At 41.9% G+C, this 18928-nt stretch overlaps 1 protein-coding gene across 2 annotated transcripts in view; it reads right to left on the reverse strand.

Annotated features, from left to right (window-relative positions):
* Chchd3 (coiled-coil-helix-coiled-coil-helix domain containing 3) overlaps positions 1-17181 on the reverse strand; it is a 278206-nt gene extending 261025 nt beyond the window's left edge. The window contains exons 1-2 of one of the 2 annotated variants that reach the window (XM_059257530.1): positions 16946-17175; positions 6153-6240 (exon numbers count right to left, since the gene is read on the reverse strand). In XM_059257530.1, coding sequence (XP_059113513.1) covers positions 6153-6240; positions 16946-17026 — 169 coding nt within the window. In that variant the 5' untranslated portion in view covers positions 17027-17175. Of the gene's footprint in view, positions 1-6152; positions 6241-16945 lie in introns of both variants that reach the window. The other variant, XM_059257529.1, reaches the window with a different exon arrangement.
* Positions 17182-18928: the final 1747 nt, after the last annotated feature.

Below are 18928 nucleotides of genomic sequence, written 5' to 3' on the forward strand. Positions count from 1 at the left end.
AGGGACTAAACATTCAACTACATGAGCCTATGGAGGCCACTTTCATTCAAACCATCACACCATCTGAACATCTCATTTACGCTCAAAACTCATGATACAGCCCACAGTGCCACACGGCCTCACACAGCTAAGGACAACTTTTGTATTCTTTTTCTTGTCCTCACAGGGCCAAATAAGGATAAATAAAAATGCTTATAATTTTTTTCACTTAAAAGGAAAATGGTCTTATTTTATGCAATGGTAGAATAGACGTATTCTTACCACTCAGATGTCTTTGTTAAATATAAAAATATCAATGAAAAAATCAGCACTTTATTTTTAACCATAAAAACGTTATTAACATCTGGATGTACATGAAGGAAGAAGCAACTAATGCAATTTTCTAATCTTCTATCCTAAAATTAGATGAAACTTCTCAGTAGCTACCAGGACCTCAGAGGATAAGATGAAACTCCTTAACTTCTGGTTAGGCCCCAGGAAACCTTATCAGAATTAATCTGCTCTATTCACTGATTTTATATGAAGTATTTGTCACATTAACACCCCTCAGATCCCTTTCTCCTCAAGGTCTGCCTCAAGTCTACATCCCTTCACAGCAAGCCAAGCTTCTGATCCATTCCTTTCATTTCCTAAACTGCCTCCCAGACTTCTGTATACACTCTACCTCACTTGCATATTGGTTCCTTTACTCAAAAATACCGCACAACACCATCATGCTAAATATGACTTGACCAAACTGTTCTTTCAAGTCCAAGATCACTTCCATACCAATACCTGTTCTTTCAAGTCCAAGATCACTGCCATACCAATACCTGTTCACAGAAAGAACTAACCATGAGTTTTCTTCATCACTCATTAAAGGTGGATTGTTACAGATCTTCTTTTAGGAGCAGGATGATCTCATTAGAGATTAGATTTAATGCTTTGGAACCTCCAGGCTAATTATCCATTATAGTAATGCAAAAACTACAGACTAGGATACTGGCATCCACAAAGTTTCACATATAACCGAAGGAGATCTAAGACACTGTACCTTCTTCACTCAGATGTGCAAACAGCAGTCAAAGGAATAAGCAAGACTTGTTAACTTTGAACTCTCCCTACAGTGCTGTGTCTAAATGAGCCTTAAGGAGCTGTTTAAAAATAACCAGAAGGGCCAGATTCTGGAGAAAAAATACATACAACATATAGATGAATCTGTTTCCCTAAATTGGCTGCTTAGTTTGGGCTGTGCTATTTCCTGCTCAAATTGGTTTCCGGCAATTTGTTAAGGCTGCCAAATACTTAGTGATCTCAGCAATACGCTTAACACAAATCGGCAAATCTTTCTTATTTTTCACAATGACATGAAGTTTACAGAGAAACTTCCACGGTGAAGATAATAATAAGAATGAGCTCATTTGTCTTTTTTTTTTTTCCAGATTTATCATTTTCATCAGGTTCCCAGTGGCTTAGGAAACCAATAAACAGCCTAATACCATTTCCTGTTTGATTTTCTCATATTGATCTGGAGACAGTTTCTTAGGGGTGGATAGGGTCGAACATGAACGGACTGACCTCACCACAGGCCAGCAAAACTAAAGGATCAAGATGGAGGGGGAAAAGGCCAATAGCCAACATTGATTTTTAAAATCAAAAGATGCAAGATGTTAATAAAAAAGGTAAGCGTGTAACTATGCACAATGGCATCCCCTCTGTCCACCTAAGGAGAGAATTAGTGGGTGTAGGAACAAGTCAACATAGTTGTGACAATGGAGCAAAGAAGCTGAGGCAGAAGACACAGTGAAGTTCTTTAGAGCACATTCCTTTATTAAAGTGGTGCTGCAATCTGCTGTGTGCCACACAGTGTATTATTTTGCCCAGTTTTACATGCAAATACTTATTGCAACGAGTCATTGATCTGGTTCAAGCTTTCTCGAAAAAAGGAAAAAAAGCTTCAGTAAAGTCTTAAAAAAAAAACTTACTTTTGTAGAACATAAATTATATTCTCCAAACTATGTGTTTGTCTGTGTGTATATGTGTGTGTGTGTGTGTGTGTGTACATATACATATGATAAACTTAGCTCTTATATTCAGACATCCTATGGTTCTTGGTCCATCAAACACACTGCCCTATATTCACACATGTGAATAGCCTAGGGCTAGTATGAGTAAGTCCTAAGAGAAAGAAAGCATTTTAATAAACATTAAAAATTCAGCTCACATTTAATTTCTGAAAAATGCAGAAAAAGCTGGTGACATTTCCATCAATAAACTTTGGTAGACTTGAAAAATTATTTTACAACACATCTGAATTATGAATCATAAGAACTCTATTACTGAGCACTGACTAAAACCCCAATGAGAGAAACTTAGAAGAGAACATAAATTTAGAGGTTAGAACTTTTAACAATATGTTTTTTTAATTTTAAGAACCAATGTTTGCTAATTTCTACAGTCATGGTCTAACTGGTTTCTGAACATAAAGGAAGATCACTTCAAATACTATTCTAACGTTAGCTCTCCTTTTGGCTCAGGTTGAAGGGAGGGAACCACATGATAGCCTTACTGGGTCTTTTTCCTGTCATGGTGCCAGAAGTGATTCGACTGCTCCGAGCATGAGGAGCCAACACCTCCACATCCTCTTCCCAAACCTGCCGAAGCTATGTCCAAGACTGCTATAAAGATGCTATACCCAGAGCCGGGCGATGGTGGTGCCTGTCTTTAATCCCAGCACTCGGAAGGCAAAGACAGGCAGATCTCTGTGAGTTCAAGGCCAGCCTGGTCTACACAGCGAGATCCAAGACAGGCACCAAAACTACACAGAGAAACCCTGTCTCGAAAAAACAAACAAACAAAAAAAAGATACTATACCACCACAGAATGTCCCCAGAATTTCCATTACTGACAGTCCTAGGTTGAGTGATGTGGAAGGGACAGAGTTAGAGTCACAAGCCACCAGCACACAGAACCATCTGGCCTCAAAGCCTCAGTCACATCAATAGAGCATCTGATAAATGCCCAGCACTGGTGAGTCCCAGGCTAGAACCACACAGCCGAGCTTCCTGCAGGCTAGAATTAGTCTACACTGCATTACCCAACATGACAGACACTAGCCACATGCAGTTAGTGACCATGAAATGTGACCAGTGCATCTGAGAAACACATTCTTATTATATTTCCGTTAATTAGTTTTTATGTAATTTTTAATGGTCAAAGGTAAGGAGTAGCTACTCTTTATTTCGAACAAGAGTAGTCTGGTCACCAACTCACAAGGTGATAGTCTAGGTCTTCAGTGCCCAGGATGGTCACAGCTGAGCATGAGCCATGTCTGTAGTCATGTCAAACCTAGAATGGGAACAGACAGACTGCCCAAGAAAGCCAAGCTTATCACACCATCCATGCCTGGCTCTGCAGGTCATACATATCATGGGCACTCACAGAAGTCAGCCAGCCTACCCTTAACTCTATCAAAGCGTCAGTTTAAGAAACCAACCAAGGGCCAGCCAAGATGGCTCAGCAGGTAAAGCATGACAACCTGACAACCTTGAGTTCAATCCCAGAATCCAGTGAAGGTGGAAGGAAAGAATCAATTCCACAATGTTGTCCTCTGGCTCCACATGCATGCTATCACTCACTCACACACACACACACACACACACACACACACACACACAAATTAATTTTTTTAAAAAAGCCAACTCCAAAAGGAAAACCTTCCCTCTCCTTCAGTTCATCACAGAGTGAGACAGTACAGAGCTTGAAGAATCAACTAGCACTCAGAACAGAAGGTTCTCTCCTAAGCCCAGCAGAACAGCTCAGGCAGCTCCTTCCATCCTACGAGTTTCTCTTCTACAAATGAAGCTGGAGGTCATGCAAACTGTCATCACACACAGTGGCATTTACTCTGGAGTCACATGGATGAGTTTAACTCTCAGCTCTGTAGCTCACCAGCTGTGTGACTCTGGGCAAAATAATTCATCACTGTGTGCCTCAGCTTTCTTCTGCATAAAGTGCATTAGTAACAGTTCCTTTCATGGAGGGTTTTAAGAATAAGGTCAGGTAAGAGATAAAGGATTCAGCACAACTCTACCATATAAATATCCTGTCTTACTTATCATTTCATCATTATTTTATCACTGTCTACCTTAACAAAGCAGAACCAATCCAATTTTAGAACAAGTTCCAAATTTAAAAATATTCATAAATCAAAATTTATTCCTAAATCAAAATACTTAACATTAATTTCAACATCTTCTAGGGTTTTGTTTTTTTGTTTTTAAATGTCTGCCTCTACCTTCCTTATAGTCTTATTAGGCATTTAATTATATCGGCACAAAATCTAAACTCTCTGAAACAACTCAAAAAGTTTCATTATTTGTAATGCAGGCATTCAGTAAATGTTGCCTAAATTTATGGAACTGGATCAGAATGATCGGAAGTAGTTACTTTCAAAATATGTAACAGAATTTTTCCTAAATTAACAGTTAATAATAAGCATGCACTGAGAAGCAGATACTACCCTAGGAGCTGGGAACTTCCCTGTGAACAGACAAAGACAGAAGCTCATGAGTTTATCATAGTGAGTAAGCAGAGCATGGATGGTGGGAGATAAATGATGAAATAATAATACTGAAAAGGTAGACAGGGCCCAGTCATGGTGCATCTCATGAGGCCACAGGAAATAATTCCAATCACATCAGAACACATCCCACAGAGAAGCACCTGAGCCATGACATAAACTGATTCACATTCTTCATGAAAACATGGAGGCCACTATGTATAAAAAGCACAGCACAGGGGTCTGTGCAGGGACAGTAAGAGATGATAGTTACTGGACTGTAGCAGTAGAAATGGGCCCGAAGGATACATTAAAAGCATTTTAGACATAGCTTTGACAAGATCGGACACTGGCTAGATGTAAAGAGTAAGGAAAACAGAAAACAGAAATGCAGCTCCATTTGGAGGTTTGATTATCTAATCTTTCCTAGAAAAGATGGGGGAAGCAGCAGGTCTGCGGAAGAATAAATGGGGTCTGTGGGCCGTTAAGTTGGATATGTGCTTGTCTTTCATCTGTGTTAATTAACCATGAAGACTGTTCAACGCTCCTACTAAAAAAGCAGTTTTGAAAAGACAAAAACTGTTCCTGATTAAGCTTGGTATCAGAAGTCAAGTTATATTTGTCAACTTAATGGTCAACTTGAGGGTCACAACTGCTCCCTGGGACAGTGGCAAGTGCCAACAGTTCATATTTCTCACTTTTACAACCTGCAGCCAAATAAGCCCTTTCAAATAAACTTCAAAAACTCTTGGTCCAAAAGTATTCCCTCCCACATTGTTCTTCTTGTCATTCCACAGTCAAGAGCATGTCCAGTCATCTTCTGAGCAATATCAAGAACAGTGGGAGAGGACCAGGGATGCAGCCCAGTTGTGGAGCTCTTGCCTAGCACACATAAGCTGGGTTCTGTCTCCAGATCAGAAGGAAGAGAAGGTCTGGACACACAGCAGCTTCTGGGTAATTATTTGCTGGATAAGTACACAGGTGGAGCTGGAGAAAGGTGAGGGAAAAGAAAAAGTCCTGGGGGTCTCTTTAACTGTTCTCATCCAAAAAGACCTATGGATGAGGCTTACAACTTCTCTATGGATTCCATTTAATAGAATTTTCACAACAACTAAATCAGACTATAACAAACTACATCTTTTGTAGAAGCTTAAAAAATTACTAGAAAATAAAAACATTTGAGGTATTTAATAATTCAGTATAGCTATCAGAAGCAATAAATGAGTATTTTCTAATTTCAGGGGTTATTCCCCCCTCCCCAGGGAGTTTTCTCAAAAAAAAAAAAAAGTATTTACTAAATATTTACTCCTTAATCTCCAATATTCCTACTATCAAACCATTTCACACAAAAGGTGTGAAGTAGCATTCTGAAGCTTAGCAGAGGGTTTAGGAGTTGGATGGAAAAAACAAAAGTTTTTCTTTCACAAACTGCATTTAACAACACAGCCAAACGTTTAAAAGAAACTCTTGATACTGATTTCTTTTCTAACACTCACCCTAGAAAGCTGAACATCCAAACACCAAAAGACAAGGGAGCTGAGCTTGACTAGAATCATCTTTCCTACTTAGGCTCTTTTTAATGAGAGCCCCTAAAATAAGAACGCTGCCATACCTGAAGCACCATAAATACTGGAATATCGCTGGGACTTAGAGCCAGATGGAGAGGACTCCTTCATCCGGTCGATCACATTTTCTGAAAGCTGCAAAAGGAACATCAGAATGGAACTGATGAGACAAAAGCAAAGACAGAGCAATAACATCCAGGCACCCACATCTGCATCACTCTGTGTAACGAACGGCCTACTCATTAGACTCGCGCAAACAGCTGTAGGACTGCTGTAGAACTGCACAAGCAGAAACAGTTTTCAAATTCCAAGCCACACCCCACAGCACTGCTCCTTTATTTCCTCTAATGTACTAGTAAGTGTTTATTGCAAATAACATTTCTTGGTTTGTGTGGTGCACTAAGTTATAGTCTTGGAGAAAATGTCAACCACCAAAACTCCCTCAGTATTTATTCAGTAAATATTTAGTAAATACACATTTATGTGTGCATGTATGTATGTATGTATTAACAGACCTCAGTTCACTCCTTCCTTCCCTTTCTCTCACCGACTTTCCTTCCTCCCTCCCTCCTGTTCAAGGCTAAGAACACACAATTGCTTTCAACAGTTTTGATTAGTTTAGGCACTAATTCTGTACCAAGAGTAGGCTAGACTTGGAGGATTCATAAGCATCAAGCTGCTAAGAGAGAAGGAGAATAGAGACAAAGCATCTAAGTATGCCATGAAGGGTGCTCCCTGACTCTGCCAGCCTGGAATGGAAGTCTTACAGAAACACAATGGGCAGCAGCATCCAGCCAGGCTGCAGGGACAGGGCTCAGGGAGAGAAGACTCATGGCGGAAAGATGAACAGAACTCAGGAAGATAAAGTGACAAGGCAAAGAAACCACATTGAGTGTGGATGAGAAATGGGGTTGCCACCACTAGACCTCCAAGTGGAGAAACCAAGTAGGTTGCTGGCAACAGGCCAGAGGCTCTGGGGAACACTCCAGCCTGCAGATTTGAGTCACCAGCCCCATGGTCACTACAGCATTATCCTTCTGTGTTTTCTTAATAGTGCTTACCAATGTCTGACACTTCCTTGCTTCCTCTGTCTTTCCCACTACAGAAAAAGATGGCAAGAGAGCAAAAGTTTGGTGTCCTATCGCTATATCCCCACACTCAATAACCCTGGAAAATACAATGGTTAGACAACTAATGACCACTGTAAGAATGAATGAATGAGCATAGTGAAAGAGGAGATACAGAAAAAATAGTAGGTATTTCAGATTTTAAAACTTCTAGTAAACACGTTTGAGGTTGGTAAACTAAGTTTCAGGGGGCAATAGGCACTGAATATTTTAGCAGGGTAATAACATAATCTGATTTACATTTCAGAATCACCCTGGCTACAGCATAGACAACAGATTGAAGCAGAATAAGAACAGAAGAAGGACCCCTGGAGGAGACTAAAGGACCAATTAAGAAGCTATTAAGCATATGTCCACACAAAGCCTAGCACAGAATGCGCGCAGAGGCAGTATTCATAATAGCAATAGTGGAAACAAACAAATGGCTATTTACTGGTGAACAGATAAACAAGCATTCTATATCCACAGAACAGAATACAGTTCAGTAATAAAGAGGAATGAATAAAGTTCCAGTAAAAGCTACAATATATACAAACCCAAAAATCACAAAGCTGAGTGGAAATGACCAGACACCAAAGGCTACATACTACAAAACTACTTATTTTTGTTTTGAGATGGGTGTCTCACTATGTAGCCCAGGTTAGCCTCAAACCTCCTGCATCCACCTCCCAAGTGCTGGGATTACAGCTGTAGGTCACCATGTTTGGCCATATTGAGTCTATTTATCTGAAACATCCAGAAAAGACAATTCTATAAATAACATCAATAAACATCAATAAACAAAGCTGCCTAGGGCAGAGATGGGAGTACAGATTAACTGTAAAAAGACTCAAGGCCTTACTCCGATTATGAAAATGTCCTTAAAAGGTCACTGCATAACATAGTGGTTATTTTAGGAACTACTGAACTGTCTAGTTAATCCAAGTACATTTGGAGGCATGTAAATTATTCTATAATGAAGTTGTGGGGAGGAGTGCTATTTTGTTAATACAATAGTTAATATATTCAAAAGATATTTAGGGCCTTGCATGGTAGCACATGCCTGTAATCCCAGCACCATGGAGGCAGATAAAGGAACAAGAGTTCAAGGCCAGTCTGGGCTATATGAAGACTGTCTCAAAAATAATTCATGTCTACAAGGTATGTGCAATTCAAACTTGCTACCATGGACTTAGTGCTTACTGCATGTCATCTCTACCCTGGTGCTTTACTCATCCAATCCTTAACAAGCCTGTGGGGGAAATAGTTACATTTTATAAGTGAGTGAAAAAATGACTGCCAGACAAACACCAGGTCCCAAATCAGTCACACAGCAGTGAAGCTGGGGTTCTAACTCAACAAGTCCAAGTCTCAAGGTCAACATCCAATATCCCTCTCCAGTACACACTCCCCATCTGGTAAGACATGGGAGCAAAACAGAGGTCAGTGAGGACCCTGGGGCTTCTGGCTCAAGTAGCAGGGTGATGCCCCTCCATCTTCCACTTCCTCAGCTCATCTCTACTGACGGCCTTCACTCTCAGTGTACCTACAAAAGCATTCTGGTGCAAGGCACCACTGAGTGGCATTTACACTTGTATTTATATGAACTAGTATATATCTGTAACACACCTTAACTATATGGCTTCCCTCCAGCACCTGACCCCACCCCTGTCGTCAATGCCCTCTTCAAGAACCCAGGGCCTTTCTGACCTCTCACCACACTACTTTTCCAAGGGCTCTACCTAGCCAAGTCTCATGTTCTCCCAGGCTTCCCCTGCTGCCTGGTCTCAGGGCCGCAGGACTCTCCTCTGTTCTTTGACCTCTCTATCTGTCTGTGTGCTCTTGGTATCCTTAGCCAATCTCTTAAGTTTTCCTGCCTCAGTCTCCCTAATGCAGGGCTAATGTGTGCCATCACATCCAGCTAAGCCTTCCTTAACTGCTGGTGATGAATTCATGAATTTTAACCGAGCACCCTGAAAACCAGGATTAGACACACTTTACTTACTAAACAGCTGACCTCAAACAGACAGAAATACCTCATACCCAACATGCCCAAAACTGAACTTGGGCTTGTCCAACTTTCTTCCTCCCAATTTCCTTTTACCTAGTTAACACTTGCCATAACTCCATTCAGAATTTCAAATCAGAAAAGGGGTCACGCCGGGCGGTGGTGGCGCACGCCTTTAATCCCAGCACTCAGGAGGCAGAGCCAGGCGGATCTCTGTGAGTTCGAGGGCAGCCTGGGCTACCAAGTGAGTTCCAGAAAAAGGCGCAAAGCTACACAGAGAAACCCTGTCTCGAAAAACCAAAAGAAAAAAAAAAAAAGAAAAGGGGTCACTTTACCTTTAACACTTACCTCAACTTATTTTCTTAGCCATGACTTCCTTAAGCCCAAAATATCAACTGAACTGTTATCAATTCTTCCCACACCTCACTTCTCATCTGGTGATAGCTAATTCTCCACCCTTACCTTCTGGTTTCTCCTGTTATACTTCACACTCATAGGTTTCCCCACACATAGATGGCTGTTTGTTATCTCTGCCACCATTCCTTCCCACCAGACCCCCTAAGATGAAGTCAACATCCAAAAGCAATCATTCACCAAACAAATAATTCTGCATTTAATTCCAACAATGTCTGCCTAGCAGAACTATGGTTCCTCGTGCCCACTACATCTAACACAAACACTCCAGTGACAAGAGTATTTCCCCTTTGTGCTGAAACTCGGCCTTTCCATGGCACCGAGCTCCTATACATCACTAAGTCATTCATCCAACAAATATTCCACACACCAAGTACTACTAAATCAAGGCCCTCGGGATACTTGTGTGAACTGTCTACACCTTAACAGGTACTTCTGTCTCAGGGTCTAAAATAGAGTAGAATGAGACGGTAAAGGAAAAACAGCTCAAGAACTGTGCTCTTTAGAGAAAAAGGCCATGACTCCTTTCTTAGAGGACCCAGCAAACTCAGAAAGGTGTGTACCAAGAGGCTTTGTATCCTGAGACACCAGGGCCAGCTGCATCTTTTCTTGTTGCTTTATTTTTTGTTTCGTGATTCTAGTTGAGCCCTGGGCCTCCAGCCCTACCCACCTCAGGACTTCATCCCTAGCAGCCCCAGCTACATAATTTTTATTGTTTTGTTTTTCTGTTTGCTTGTATTCTTTTGTTTTTTGAGACAGAGCATAATGTAGCCAGGTTAGCCTCAAACTCACTATGTAGCTCAAAGTGATCTTCAACTCGTGAACTCCTGATCCTTCTGCCTTCACTTCCCATGTACTAGAAGATAGACAAGTGCCCCAAGTCTGGCTCCATGTTTCCTGACAGCAGCTGCTAGGTAAATTTGAAATGTATCCACAAAGTTGAAAAAGCTTTGTTAACACGGACTCCAATCCTCTCCATCCCCAGGTGACCCTGAGCAACATCCAGTTACAGGGAGCACTGAGACCAGTAGTGACCGCCCCAATCTCCAGGCACATGCTCTTGCAGCAGTATACCTCATCAATTTCCCATATACAATAAAAGCATACCATTTCCTCTTACGAGAGGAAAATAGGCCTTAATCTCTGAAGCTCAGAGCTATTTTAAGTGATATCTATAACATATATTACATTAAGTGATATATAATACATTTAATTCATACATATCATGTATTTTATAACAACATATTAATGTTTCAATATATTCTACATAACTCTATACAGCTGGGGCCAGAGCTTGACAGTACAACACTTGCCTAGCACACACAAAGCCCTAGGTTTGATTCTCACAAACTGAAAATAAGAAATAAAAAATAAACCACTACATATTGCATATTACCATCACCACAAATACTGCAAAGTACAATACACTATAATACACATCCAATATAGCATATTATAAAGCCAGTATATAAAGCTCATCAGTTTATGTAATTTATATGTGCAGTAACTTTCACATTTTTAATTTACATTTCTAGATCTCAACCCAAAATCAAAGAACCACAACATTAAAATTATGTATAACTATAACTGGTCAGACATGTTAGCTAAAATTCACTGGACTTTTACTCAGCTATGAACATTGGCCTGTATTTTCTAAATACTCCATCTACTTCCCTTCGGAATGTATGCTGACTATTTCTACAGCAACTATGAAAGTCCTTTTATTCCCTCTAGCAGTCTCAAGACGTCACCCTTCTAACAGAAGGAGCTGGCTCAGAAAATCCGAGAGGCCACCTCACTTCCTCTGTCTGGGTGCTCGAAGGTTTTAGCCACTGGGGTAAATGGGGATTTAAATGTAGTATGTACACCAGAAACTATCTGGTAGGGCGGTTATTCATACAGCCATAGGCACAGATTTTCTCTCTTCTAGCTTATTCTCACCACCAGGGCCTACATGGAGCTCTTCTCCACATGGGGCTGAGGACAAGGTCTGGAGTTCTTAGCAGCAGCTGTGTAGGTCCTAGGAGGAGTGTGCAAGTGTTGGGTTTTCTCTCCCTAGGCTTTTTGGGGCACAGGAGTACAAAATGTCTTTCAACCCAGCAGTAAGTATTTGTTAACCTTTTGTTGCTTTTGTGGTTTCTCTGATACCTCCACACTGCTACTTAGTGTCATTCTAACTCCAACCAAACCATTTCTCAATGTAGGTTCAAACATATGTACATGTCATGCAAAGAATCCACAGTAAGCAGACTGCGGGGTTGCTGATTCGGAGGCGCCTGCATCTGTTCTTCCACAGCTGAATTCTTGGGCCTTTGAGGTGCACAGGTAGTAACGGCAGCCCAAGGCTGCCATTCTCCTGAACTTGAGCACTATTACTTGTCCCAGCTGTACGATACAGCAGCCAGGCTCTACACCGTCTGAGGTAAGCTCGGGTCTCACCTGATCTCCTCTGGGAACAGGCACTCACTTGTGAGGGAGCAGACAAGATTGAAAGATGCTGGCCAAGATCATACACAGCCCACAGCTGTAGAACAGCTGGGCTCTTCTCTATGACAAAAACTGACCCAAAGTTGGGCAGAGGTGGGGGGTCAAAGGTACAACATAAGCTTCAGGAAGAGCTGAACAAGCCACCTAAGAAGAGGAAACTCTCCGGGTACACATTTGTCCTTAAAGAGGGCACTTCCATTAGAAGAACCTTTTCCCACCTGCCGACCATTTGCTGACCTGTACCTGCTCTTCCAGCTGCCTCTGGAATCTCCATCCAAATACCAAATGTGAAGCAACACCCCTCACACATCACATATTGATGCTACAAACTACACCCAGAGGCCCCTGGACTTTGGAGTTCATGGATTAATTCAATGTACACAAAACTGTGTGCTCACTGTATTGCTGGGGCAGAGTCCATACCTTACAAAACTCACAGTGGTTTATATATCAAAAGAACCACAAGTATACTAAGGGTGATCAGGAGAAGCAGGCCTGTTGACAGAATCAGCTGGCCTTGCCTACCTACCCTATTCAAAGACACTTAAGCAGGCAGAGCTTGGCCACCGTTTGACTCAGACCATGGGCTCCACAGAGCACGATGTATATCATCTAGTCATCTCACTTACCTCCTCCCACTCACTGTTTGGTCTGATCCAAAATTTGCACAAACATGCCACCCACTAATCCAGAACTCAGTGTGTTTTTCAGACACAAGAGGATGAGTACAAGGAACAAATATAGTCTTCTGCTATCAGAGGGGGAAACTCAAGTTATCTTTGAGATGGTAAAGGCCGGAGCCACGACACAGAACAGTTCACAACTGAAGCCCTAACAATTTTTCTTCAGATGTTTCTTATCAAATTGATTTAAAAAAACATAGATGCAATTTTCTCTCTTGGTTTGCCCTCCAGGGAAGAACAGGTCATTTTCTGTGAACACTGGTTCCCCACTACCTTTTTAAGGCAGACACTCAAATTGTCAATTCTCCCATTTACAGAAGAAAATGGGGTGGCAGGGAACACACACAGACTCATTTCTGTAAGCCATGTGTCATTTTCAGTTCCTATCTAGCTTGTTACTTGTGTTCTGAATCCTAGAAAACTTAAGATGGCCCAAGACACTCACAGAACCTAAAATTGAAACTACAGGCTATGGCTAACCAAATAAATGTATAATCCTGGCTAACACACTCTCTGCAGAAACCTCTACAGCACTCCACATTAAGAAATCTCTTCATTTAGGGGCTCTTGACTGCCAACATCTCCCAGAGCATACGGTGTGTTTTATGGCATGCACAGAGCTCTGACTGGCTCCTGTGAACATCAGCTTGCAGCTTCAAGGCCAGCTGCAGAGATCCATTATGTCAGAAATGATGATAAGTGTAACTTTGAAAATGATACTCATTGAAGTTGACATTTGCTCTGGAAGAGTCCACTCACAACTCTGATGCTTCAGATAAATTTGTGAAAGATGGGGTCCTGAGCACACTTTCTAAGCAGGCACAGCAGGTGGACCCAAAAATCCTATTAAGCACAAGTGAGTAATAAAAATGCTTGTTTTTCTATCACTAGAAAATTTGAGACTTAGAGAGAGTACAAGGCAAGAGAGAAATCCTTCATCCAGTCCATACAAGTAGTTTCATATGCAAAATTGAATCCAGGGATAAGAGTACAGGCTATTTTACAGAGGGCAGAAAAATACTAGCAACTGCTCAGAATAAAGGAAAAAGCAGGACTGTATATCCAATACCATGAAAAGTAGTGCCTGCCAGCAAGAAGAAACTGGAGACTTGACACTGTAAGTAGGTCCTTTAAGTGCAAGCTATAAGCACCTCAGCAAGAAAAATATGGAGACTCGTGATCTATTAATAAACTCGGCCTACTTAGTGAATTTTCTGTTGCTTACTAAATGCTACTCTTTCTATATCAGGATAACTGAGATGAAATTACTAATCTCGTCAATGGAACAGAATACAAACTAGTTTCCCAGGAATGAGTACTGAATTATTGGTATACTCTTATTTTTCTTAACTGATGATCCTAAACATTATAAAATTGATCAAAACTTGAAAATCTTTCTTAGGTGAAGTTGCATTAGCCTATGAAGTCCAAAACTGGAGTTTGGGGCTCATCTGTCCATGTTTTAACAACTACCTAAAGACAAAGCCTTGCTTACATGCTGAGAATACTGCTCTCATGCCTGGAAAGCAAACAAGATGACTGTTCGGAGCCAAGGAAACATCAAGAGCAGCGAAGAGAGATTTACAAGACTCAAACAGGGGATGGACAATCTCAGGCTCCTCACTCGCCCTGTAGTCTCTCATGGAGCACAGCATGCTCTCCTGTTTAGTTATTTTGTGGTCTCATAGGTTTAAGCTTCAGCTCTCCTGAGGAACTCCAAGCTACCATGGTAAGTGCAAACACTGACAAAGCACTAGAAACAGGGCCAGGTACACACATGCCACATTCTCACTAATATGCAGTTACACGGAAACAACAGATAGGGAAATGCACTCAAAGGTGACTTGTCCATGCCCTAAGCTATACTAAATCCTACAGAGCAAAGATCTGAACCCAGGTTTGTGGGATCCCAATGCACTTTCTAAGAACTCCAGAATTTTAAATGTGAAAGGAACCCTATCATACTAATGACTACTTTTTATTTATAAATCTACAAAGCAGGCTGGGAATATAGCTCAATGGTAAAGTGCTTGTCTAGCACATAGAAGACCTAAGTTCAATTCCCAGCACCACAAAATAGTAGTTAATAATAATAGTAAACTAAAAGTCCACAATTCATCACAAGTTTTACACACCTTATCCTCTGACCCTAACCAAAAGGTGTGATAACATTCAGACTTATGGATAAGGATGTGTCATCAGAGAGGTGACTTGTCCAGAGCCACAGACTAAACATGTCAGCTTAATTCCAAGTTGGCTTTCTCCTGTGCATGACCTCAAGGAACCCAAAATGACCTCCAAGTCCTCACAGTTCAACAGCTTACCAGTTTTGGAAGAAACTGCAACAGGCTACATTTGTTCTCAAAAAATTGACAGTAGCAAGAAGTTCATATAAACTCAGAGCTGGAAAAGAGAGAGACCTGAGAGATGTACTTGGCTCAATCTGAAGAGGAGAAAACTGAAAAAAGCTAGGGAGATTACAGTCTGTCCTTGAAAAAGACAGGAAGTAAAGAAACGCGGCCAAGGGCATTTGCAGAAGAGTGGCATACAGACCAAAAGGAGGCTGCCTGCCTGGACTGTAACAACAGAGATAAAATGTATCTGTGAGAAAGGCAGCTTACTTCAAGTTGTGTGGCTGAAGGGCATGGTTTAAAAAAAAAAGTGTGCAAAAGTCTTTTAAAACAATCTCACCACTCGAATCCAACACCTGTCCCACTGTCAGCCTATCACTCAACATCACCTGGTATTTTATCTAAATCTCTATGCTGTGGCCAAATTCTCTTTCAATTTTGTTTTGTGCCATTGCTGTGTCTGTACTGACACATGAGGACATGCATGTACTTACACATTTTTCTAACCAAATCTCAACTGAGACTTTTTTTTTTTTTTTTAAGTTTTCACTCTCTGGTATGGAACATTCAAAGCCTAGTGACAACTTACTTTTTTTTCCATCTCTGTATAAAACTTGTTTGTAGTAATTCTTATCTTACTACAAAAAGTACCAACTAAACCACAACATAGCAAAGAATGTGGCCTCGTAGTTCTATCACTGATTAGTATAGTGAGAATTGATGGTCACAAACCAAAAACTCAGTTCAACAGTTTGGAGTTTCTATCAGGAAAACTTTAATAAGTTCTTTTCAAAGTAACAAACTTCAGAGGAAAATGTTTTTAAACACTTGAAATCTTTTTAAAGTTTTATTTCCTTGTAACAAATGCTAAAAAGTTTCTTACATAGTTAACAGATTAATTGTAGCTGTGTAAAAACAGTAGAGGGAAAATATGAAGTACCCTAAAACCTTCTGAAACCATTGAAGCGCTTTATTTACTACGTACAAGTGTATTTTCCAAACCACGACGCTCCAAAGTCAGGTGCAGAGGAGTGTTAATGTAGTTAGTGCCGGTATACATACACCCTAGAGAAAATTCAAGTTTTCACTTGATGTATCAAGTACACGCAAAGGATATTTAAAAAGTCTCTACAATGTATCCCTCAGAACTGACTGTCTTAGTTCTACCAACCTTGAAGAACTGCAACTGACCTCTGCCCCTATCAGGCTGGCAGACAGTAGGCCTGTAGTAACTAGGCCTGGTTCAAAACTTGGGCCAACAAACCACAGGGGAGGTACCTGGGGAAACAGGTGGAAGGGAAGGAGCCAGAAGCCAGACGTTAGCCAGCAGGGCCAGGAATGACTTGAATGCATGAGTGTATGTATGTGTTGGGGTGATACCATCAGAGCAGCACTGAATGGCATTAAGGGTCATCCTTAAAACGCCAATTCACCCTGAGAGAGAGCGATGTGCGTGGAAAAGCAGGGTTCGGGTCCTGAATAGGAGACACACAGACCGGCACAGTGAAGCAAGTTTCAATTAAGCCCTGCAACTAGTGAGCAAGGACGACGTGGTGGCCCGGCAACCCTATCCGCCCCAGCAAGGTGCCTGGCGACTGGCACACTACCAAGAACTTTCTCTGAATGGACGTTCCGAGTCTTGAAACTATGTGCTTCTTCTCCGAGACCCAGACTTCTAGCGGGACAACAGCGCGAGCCGAGAGCGGAGAAGGCAGGTGCAGCGGTCCCAGGCACGTCTCAGCGTCGGGGTCCGAGTTCAGGGGCTGCCCTCCGCCCGCCCACGGCACTCACCCGGATGCCCTTCACCACGGTGATGTTCTCGTTCTCGTCCGCCTCGAAGGTGACCCGGCGGGTGCTGGCGGTCCCGCCCATGGCTCCTGCTTCTGCCCCCGCAGAGTCCGAGCGTGGACCCGCGAGCACGTCAGGACCCACGCGCACACCTGCGCGTGAAAGCCCAGGAACCCTTCCCTTGCCCGGCAGGAGCAAGGCCACGACCCCAAGAAGCAAGGAGAAGGCGCCGGTCCCAAAAGCCCGCCTCCTCCGGTCACGTGCCAGGAGTAGGGCGTCTCGGGTTGGCCCGAGAGGCAAGCCGCCCGCCTCTTATAGGAAGACGCTCCAGGATTGGTGGGCTCGGACCCGGATGCTATGGCAACAGGTGGTGCTTAACAAGGTTTCCGGAGCCTCTGAGAGTAGTGGGAATTGTAGTCTTGATCTGGCGTGGCTGGTGTTGTGACCATCTGTTCTTGCTCCAGAGTTTGCTAGGGGATCAGAGCATTCTGGGAGTTGTAGTCTTGACGGCCCAGAGAGCTCTAACGGGTCTGCTTTCAAGGAAGTTTGTTCACCCAACCATTTGCAATTGATTCTAAAAACTTCGGTCAGTTAAGTAGGCAGTGGCACTCCAAACAACTCAAAGCTAGATGTGGGAGATGCACTCCCATAAACAAGCAATTCTTAACATTCTTATTCTCAAACCTCTGTCACTAAACTTACCATTTTGCCATTACCATTTTGCCATTTAGTCTTAAACTTTTAGGAGCAGAGACTACATTTGCTTATGTTCCTATTTCATGGCCTATGTATTTGTTCGGCTATGTGAAGTGAAACTTTCAATGTTAGGGCTTTCAAATATGCGTACGAAAATATACAGGAAAAAATTATTTATACCAAGCTTGCAGGCACAACAGTATTTCTCACGTTTGTGCCTCCCCTGCTCCTTCATAAGTTAGATCACCAAACGATTAAAGTAATCGCCAAAGATGGCATAAACTCGTGGAGGAATTAATACGTCATTAGACAAAGTTGAGATGATCTATTATGGAAAGTTTCTACTTCAGCACTTTGCCTTCATGCAGTCTAAAAAAAAAAAATTAGGTTATCCATGAATTTCGTTTTTGTTTTTGTTTTTTGTTTTGTTTGTTTTTGCTCAACACTGTTGCTAAAAGTACAGTATGATCTTAGATTTACAGAGGCAGATAAATACTCTTTAGAAGTTAGATGGGTGGGGCTGTGGATGTAGGTCAGTTGTATGTGCAATGCAGAGAGAGCCCTAGCTATGTGGGGGAGGAGAAAGGAACAGGAGGAAGAAGGAGGGTGGAGGAGACTGGAAGGGGAAGAGAAAAAAAGGAGGAGGCAGAAAGGAGAGGAGGGGAATGGGAGAGGACAGAACTAGCTGAACATGGATACTTTTTTCAATTCGTCCTTTTCTGCATTAAGAGCCACAGAACACAGCATACCATGGTATCCTCTTAGGTCAGATGGATCCGAAACATTGAAGAAACATGTTTGAGCTTCAGTTATTTGTCATTATGTCAGAATCTGCACAGCAGAAGCTTTTTCTCTCCCATTCCAACATCCCTGGTCAGTAGCACAGTGTCCATTTCATCGCACCATGCCGTCCTTTCAACATATGTGCATCTAAAGCACACTACATTATCTCCAAGTTTTGAGGCTTTCTGCTCCTTTACTTGTCCTCAAGTTATATCATGGTTAAACATTCTTCTGCAGGGAGCCCATACACCCACGGATTGTCATTCCTTACAGTGGGTCCTCCCTCTCCTGGAACACAACCTCACTTCTTACAACATATACAGCATGTATTGGGGATGCTGCATGCAACAGTTGCTCAATAAATACTTACAAAATGAAAGGCTTCTATACGGAGAGCAGAGAGATAAAAAAAAAAAAAAAAATCTGTCAACAATGAAGAAAGCCAAGCGTGAGGAGGAAGTGGGTGCCTTCAGTTAGGGAACAAAAAGCATTTCAGAGGTCTTCTCA

Source organism: Peromyscus eremicus, chromosome 3 (assembly GCF_949786415.1).
Source record: "Peromyscus eremicus chromosome 3, PerEre_H2_v1, whole genome shotgun sequence".
Lineage (NCBI taxonomy): Eukaryota > Metazoa > Chordata > Mammalia > Rodentia > Cricetidae > Peromyscus > Peromyscus eremicus.